Source organism: Pipistrellus kuhlii, unplaced genomic scaffold (assembly GCF_014108245.1).
Source record: "Pipistrellus kuhlii isolate mPipKuh1 unplaced genomic scaffold, mPipKuh1.p scaffold_m20_p_1, whole genome shotgun sequence".
Taxonomy (NCBI): domain Eukaryota; kingdom Metazoa; phylum Chordata; class Mammalia; order Chiroptera; family Vespertilionidae; genus Pipistrellus; species Pipistrellus kuhlii.
This window is the reverse complement of record NW_023425404.1, coordinates 898,852-906,460: the sequence shown is the minus strand read 5'-3', so window position 1 is coordinate 906,460 and position 7,609 is coordinate 898,852. Positions and strand designations below refer to the sequence as shown.

The following is a 7,609-nucleotide window of genomic DNA, read 5'->3' as shown; positions in this document are numbered from 1 at the left end:
TGATGCTTTTAGAACCTTTCAGTTATTATGGCCACCCCATCAGTACTTCATTGGGCCACCTTTTGCCTTTAATACTGTGGCAATTCTTCTTGGCATTGACTCCACGAGATGTTGAAAGGTGATGCTAGGAATCTGACACCATGCCTGATGAGTAGCACTGTCCAGTTCTGTGAGATTGGATGGTTGTGGAACCAGCTTCCTGATGGCTCTTTTAACTTCGTCCCACAAATACTCAATTGGACTGAGATCTGGTGATTGTGGGGGCCACCTAAGCAAGGTAAAGTCTCCCTCGTGTTCTTGAAACCACTCTGCACAATAGGAGTACTGTGGCATGGTGCATTATCTTGTTGGAAGAAACCAGCTCCATTGGGATATGCCATCAACATGATAGGATGAACTTGGTCAGCAATGATACTTAGGTATGTTGTGCTATTCAGACACATGAATTAAAGGGCCCAAATCATTCCAGGAAAACATGCCCCAAACCATAACACTGCCCCACCAGCTTGAAGGGTTATACTCATGTATGTGGGGTGCATGCTTTCATGTTCTTTCCGCCAAATTCTCACTCTGCCATCTGCATGATGCAACTGGAAACGTGATTCATCGGACCACATGACTTTTTTCCAATGCTCGACTGACCAATGCTTGTGTTCCTGTACAAATTGGAGATGTTTTATCTTGGTAACTGCAGACAACAAAGGTTTTGAACAGTCCTTCGGCTTCCATATCCCATATGATGCAGTGTACAGCTAATTTGCCTACAAATATCAGGTGGTCATAATAATCTGGCCACTCAGTGTATAGTTAGATATAGTCATCATGCTGCCCCTTGGGTCCCCAGAACTTACTCATCTTATAGAGACTTTTTGTGTGTGTGTTCTTTTTTTAAGGTTCTCCAAATGGCATCAAAAACAAATGCTTTAAACTACATGAGGTTTCTTCTTTGTCAGAAACCAGCCCAAATCATAGGAAAGGCTGTGAATGTACTTCCCAGTGGATCATCATTGAGAGGTGAGAGATTCCTATAAAGGTGCCATAAAATGTTGGTCATTAAAGTTTTTTGCTAATAAACAAATGTATCCTATATGAAAGGGATAGAAATTCCACCATAAAGTAAGATCTAAAATTAAAAAAATAATAATAAGCTTTTAACTTTAGAATAGTTTTAGATTTACAGGGGGAAAAATGTGAATACGGAATTCCCAAACCCCTCACACCCAGTTTTCCCCAATATTAACATTTTACGTTAGTATGATACATTGATTGTAATTAATGAAATATATTGATACATCATTAACTGAAGTCCATATTTTATTCAGATTTCCTGGTTTTTTACCAAATGTCTTTTTACTGTTCTAGGATCCTGTTCTGTCTCTCACATTACAGTTACTCATCCTGGGTCCTTAGACTCCTCTTGGCTGGGATAATTTCTCTGATTTTTTTTTAAATTTTATTGATTTTTTACAGAGAGGAGGAGAGAGGGATAGAGAGCTAGAAACATCGATGAGAGAGAAACATCGACCAGCTGCCTCTTGCACACCCCCTACCGGGGATGTGCCCGCAACCAATGTACATGCCCTTGACCGGAATCAAACCTGGGACCTTTCAGTCCGCAGACCGATGCTCTACCACTGAGCAAAACCGGTTTCGGCTGATTTTTCTTGTTTTTTGATAACCTGGACAGTTGTGAGGAGGATTGGCCAGGTATTTTGTGAAATGTGTCTGAGTTGTGATTTGTCAGGTGTTTTTCTTTTATTAGACCAGGATTGTTGGTTTTGGGCAGGAGAACCAGAGAGGCAAAGTGTCATTTTCATCACCTACATAAAGGTGCATGATTCATCACTATTGATATTGACCTTGATCACCTGGCTGAGGTGGTGACTGTCAGGTTTTCTCACTGTTACTGTCCTGCCCTCTGCACTGCACTCTTGGGAAGAAGGTCACCTTACGGCAGTCCACACTGACTGACGGAAAAGGGAGTTACAAGTCCTATTTGAGGGCAGGGTACCTACATAAACGATTCGGAATTCTTCTGTAAGTTGAGATTTATCTCTACTCTTCCATTTACTGAGTTATTCAATTATTTATTTGAATCAGTATGGACTCATACTTATTTTAGACTTAGGATTATAATCCAATACTATATTTTGTTGCTCAAATTGTTTCAGCTTTGGTCATGAGGAGCTCTTTCTGTTGGTTCTTATGTCCCTTTGACATACCATATTTTTCGGACCATAAGACGCACTTTTTTCCCCCCAGAAGTGGGGGGAAAAAGTCCCTGCGTCTTATGGTCCAAATATAGCCTACACATATACTTTTAAAAAAAAGTTTTTTTACTTGCCCGGCTCTGTGTGGTCTCTGTGTGCTTGCCCGGCTCTAAAATGGTTCTAAATGCTGCTGTTTACTTTACAGGGTTGATTACATGTGTTTATGATTGTGATGTTGGGTTTTAATGCACATAAAATATTTTAGGACACTATTTGTTTCAGAATCTTTTTTTCTTCATTTCCCTTCTCTAAAAACTGGTGCGTCTTATGGTCCCGACTGTCTTATGGTCCGAAAAATACGGTATGTTCTACCAACATAGGGGTTTTGTGTGCCTGTTTTTTGTATTGTTATTGTTTTTTTGTTTTGTTTTGTTTTGTTGTTTTTAAGTGTTTCCTCACTTTCTGGCACTACAAGATTCTCCAGGCTCAAAAAATAAAAACAAAAAACAGGTTGGGGGTTGAGCAAAGGTCAAGACTGAAGGAGAGATTTGTTTGTGGCATGAAGGTGAAATCAGCCTTGGTTGGAGAAGGTGTTGATCCAGAAGATTGGCCAACTACAGGACCGTGGAGAATACTAACACTTTGTGGACGGTTGTAGGAGAGAAAACAGGAAAAGATAGTGGGAGAAAATGGACATAGAAATACCACAAAAGGCCAATGTTATGGAGGCCAAAGAGAGAAAAACCCAGGAGAAGGGACAAGTGTGACAGGGTCTGAGAGGGGCTGGTGGGTTTGACCTTCAGTGGGTCACTGGTGACCTCTTTGAGAGCCATGGGAACAGAGGAAGACTGGAGCTGATTGTGGTGGAGGGCAGGTTCAGGCTGGGACACTGGCGAGAGAAGTAGCATCAGCTTCCTCTTCCATCTTCAGTTACTCCTCAGTCTCCTTAGAGGCTCTTTTCTTTGCTGCCCAGTAAATGTTGATGTTACCTAGGACTCTATCCTTGGCTCCTAACAGTTCGGATTCTCTTGGTTTCAAATAACAGCAGCAACTCCAGCTGGCTTGCGCAGAAAGATTTATTGGAAGGAGACAAGGTTACCTCACAGGACCTAAGGGTTATGGCTGGACTTTGCACACAAGCTTTAACTAGAAATCAAGCCCCATAGGGTTTCTGCAGCTTCTTATTCCCCTCTTGGTGTCTATTTCATTTCCTGCCTCCATCACAGATCGGCTGTCTCAGATTCCAGGCCACATGGTGGAAAATGTCTCTGAGTCATACCCACTCCCTCCACCACTCAGAGGACCCCTGCTGTCTCACTTTCATTCCTAATGTCTTCCAAAGGACAAGAATGAGTTGGCCAACTTTGAGCCATCCAACTTAGGGCGGACTCACAAGGTCATGCTGCACAGACAGGGCAGGGGCTGGGACCTGGGGGAGAAGCTGAGGGAAAAGCTTACAGGATGGGCATAAGGATTGGGCTTGAGGAAGTGATAAGGAGGGGAAGGTGGCATGAGCAACTTCTCCCCTCCCCTCTTTCTTTCTGGTCTGTGCTCTGAAAGCTTGGGTCCTCCTCAGCAGCAAATTCTAAGGGTGTTCTCCTTCCTAGATCAGGTGCCTGCCATATTGTTTTCTGCTAAGAAATAAAACTGAACAACTGCCCAACTTTTATCAACTTCCCCCAGGACCAGGCAGCCCTCTGTGGACCTTGGTGAGCACCCGTTGGCCATGTCTACTCTTAGGGAACCAGAGTTGACTGTTTCAGGGCCAACTGAGCCTGTTTCTGTGGTCTTTGAACTTGGGACTGGACAGATCCCAGGTCAGGTGCGATTTAGAATGGTGGGAGGCTGATGGTGACTATGGCACAGAGACAGAGTCATGGGTCTGGTCCTCATTATCCTGGATACCAGCTGTGCCATTGGACTCTACAACCGGGCCCATCACTTTCCAGTACATCCCCTCTATGTCTAAGCCAGCGGTCGCCAATTTTTCAGACCTCACACACCACCAGTTGGCGACCGCTGGTCTAAGCTACTGTGAGTAGGTTTCTGGGATCCTGGGCTAATCTAACATCAAGGGAGTTATCCAATAGCTGTTCACAGCCTGGCCTCTAACCTCCCATTTCAACTAGAGAAAGTGACCCCTCCCTTTCTCTTGTCACGTTTCCTGGGAGAAATGAGGTCCAACATAGTGCTTGCAATAGGAGGTTCTGGTATGCTGGCAATGACTGACAGACTGGCACTTGATGGTGTATTACTCCAACTTTGATATTTAAAAAATTGAAAATCAGCATCACTTATGTATGAAGATAAGGATCAACGACTCAATGATTCAATTTATGATGAAAATACTTGCTGAAACAAACTCTACCGAAAATCAGAAAGGGCTTTCCACCAGCCAGCACAATCTGAACTAAAACACACAGGATACCATCCTGTCCCCATTAGCAGGAATAGCTTTAGATTTGCAGAAAATTTTTGAAGATGGTAGAGTTCCCATAAACTCCTCAGCCAATTTCCCCTATCATTAACCTTTTATATGAGTATGACATATTAGTCACAATTAATGAGCCACTATATTATTAACTAAAGTCCATACTCTATTAGTGTTTCACTGATGTCCTTTTTTATTCCAGGATCCCATCCAGAATACCAAATTATATTCTAGTTATGTTTCTTTAGGCTCCTTTTATTTATCACAGCTTAAGATCTTATTTTTACTAAGTTTATCTGCTAATAATTTGTGTTAGAATGATTCTTACATAATGGTTCTTCTATTTTACAAATTAACATTTTTATCCATCTTTAAATATTTAATACTTTTATAATTTGAATTACATTAGATATTTTCCTCATGTTGTTAATGAGAGGAATTCTGAACATCTAGAGGAATTCTGAACATCTAGAGATAAAATATTAGTATTGATGCCAGTATTTATTTTAAATAAATGCTGGATATCTAGTGTCACAGTTTTGTTTTGTTTTTTTAATATATTTCATTGATTTTTTTTTTTTTTTTTATAGAGAGTAAGGGAGAGGAATAGAGAGTTAGAAACATCGATCAGCTGCCTCCTGCACACCCAGCACGGGGGATGTGTCCGCAACCAAGGTACATGCCCTTGACCGGAATCGAACCTGAGACCCTTCAGTCTGCAGGCTGACGCTCTATCCACTGAGCCAAACTGGTTAGAGCCAGTGTCACTGTGTTTGTTGCAGTTTAGTAACAAACTGACCCAGCATAAAGGGTTCTGCAATGTCCTTCCCCAATATCTTTACTCCACTCCGTTCTTCCTCTGTGTACAGCTGGAGAAGACTCACCTGTGTCTCTGGCACAGCCAGCGCCCTGGGGGCATTTTCTGATGCCTCTGACTCTGGATACATTATCACAGAGACGTCTTAAGGCTCTGCATTCCCAGCACCTTGCTCATTACTCCGAACCTAATGAGCACACAGTACAAGTAGGTGCTATTTTTGTTCAACCAAATTGAAGGCATGAAGGAAACTGGCCCAATGGCAGGAGAAAGCGGCTGTTCTGAATTTAGGAACTGATGAGAATCAGGGAGCTCAGGTGGCGTGGCAAGGACTAGGAGAGAGTGGAGGGTTACAGAGTGGAGGGTTGAGAGTGAAGAGGAGGGGGTGGGGGCCTCCCCAGTGGCAGAGCCTGACTCACGGCGCCTAGCCGCATGCAGGAACCACAGTAATGACTGCAATGACCACCTCTAGGATTCAGAGACGCTACCAATGATTAGCATCTGAAAACCGGGAAGAAGAGTTTAATCGCAAGTATGCAGAGTGAAGGCTAACATATAAATACACGACAGTCATTGGTCTCCCCAGAAGTTGCCGCTCACAGCGTCAGGCTTCACTTCTGTCCGTAGCTCATGGCATATTCGAAGTCTTTGAAGCTGACATGGCCATCTGAGTCTCGGTCTACTTCCCTGGGAAATGAAACAAGAGGTTACTTACAGGTTTCTTTGGCCCCATGTGTGCATCAGGGGCGCCTCAGAATAGTCTCTGCGAGTTTATGGGAGAGGCACCCATTCATTTACTTGAAGGCTAAGGTTGATGCCTCGTTTTTCGCTTACACTGGTAAGTGGGACGGAAAGAGAAAGGTATTTACGCAAACCTACTGAAATAATATATTCCACACACTGCGTGGAATGAAGCCAAGCCACGGGTTATGTAAGAAAAGCAGGACGGATGGTTCTTCCAGTCATTTTGCAAATTCTTTCTGTGATATACTGATAAACATTTGTGCCTTACCCCACAGAAATGAGGAATAAACCAACAAGAGGTCAGAACATGTGGGGAACAGTGATGGAGAGAACGATGATTGACATTGTGCCTCACACTGCCTTTCCGTGCCTCCTCTCATTGAGTCTGTGCACCGATGCTGGGAGGGGTCCCTTTTACAGAGAGAAACACAAGTTTCAAGAGTTTAACAAGATCACACGGCTGGTGAGTGGCAGGCTTGGAAATCAAATCAGGATCATTAAATTCCAACACCAGGGCTCCATACACTACTGCAGGCTGCCTTCCTACGTGAACAGGACGTTCAGGAGAGAAGTGGTTGCACTGCAGTGTCCACGGGGCTTACACTAGCTCCTGAAGTTCTCACTGGCTTCATCCGTGGCCTCGGGAGCTCTGCTAAATCCTCACAAACACCCCAGCACCTTTTCTGACTCTTCTCAAGAGTGGTGAGGATGGGAGCCTCTGGCTGGCAGTCCGAGTGGGTGGGTGGCCTCAGGAGGATTGGCCCTGTGCTCCCCTGAGACAGGAGGATTGCCAAACGGGGAGCAGGAGAATGGCACCCACGTGGGTACGCTACCCCATGGCAGAGGATGTGACTGCTGCCTAGGCCACACATTCGACCCTTCCCAGGAAAAGTAATGTTAATTTAAACAGAGCGTGTGAGAGGATAACTGATGAGCAGTGGTCACGATTCCTCTTTGGGGGGCACTCTAAAACAAAGCTTTACATGACTTATGGAAATTATATTCCATTGAAACAACAAATGGGTTTCCACCATGACACAGAGCTTTTTAAAAACCAACACTGGCCCAAGGAACAGAGCCACTCATCAGCGGGACCGTTTTAAAGCAGGCTTTTAAAATATTGAATTCTAAAATAAACTTTCTGAATATTTCATGCCAAAGTCTCTGAAGTCTTTAATGGCCCTGGATGGAGCGACGATAATTTTTCATTCTTTTGAAGTAGAGAAAACCCCCACTTCTCTGCCCCAGGGCAAAGCCACATTGCAGTGTGTTAGTATAAAATGATCGCAGACTGTGGAGGCCATTATTCTTGTTACTTCTTTTGGTAAAATATACATGACAATTTCATGCTATGCAGGACCAAACGCAGAATGTCAGATCTCTTCTAAGGGATTAGGAGTAATCAGC

The 7,609-nt window shown here is 43.6% G+C and overlaps 1 protein-coding gene across 1 annotated transcript in view; it reads right to left on the bottom strand.

The window, feature by feature from the left end:
- Positions 1–5,960: 5,960 nt before the first annotated feature.
- EFCAB11 (EF-hand calcium binding domain 11) overlaps positions 5,961–7,609 on the bottom strand; it is a 123,391-nt gene continuing 121,742 nt past the window's right edge. Inside the window, exon 6 of the mRNA XM_036429234.2 lies at positions 5,961–6,145. Coding sequence (XP_036285127.1) covers positions 6,070–6,145 — 76 coding nt within the window. The 3' untranslated portion in view covers positions 5,961–6,069. The remainder of the gene's footprint in view (positions 6,146–7,609) is intronic.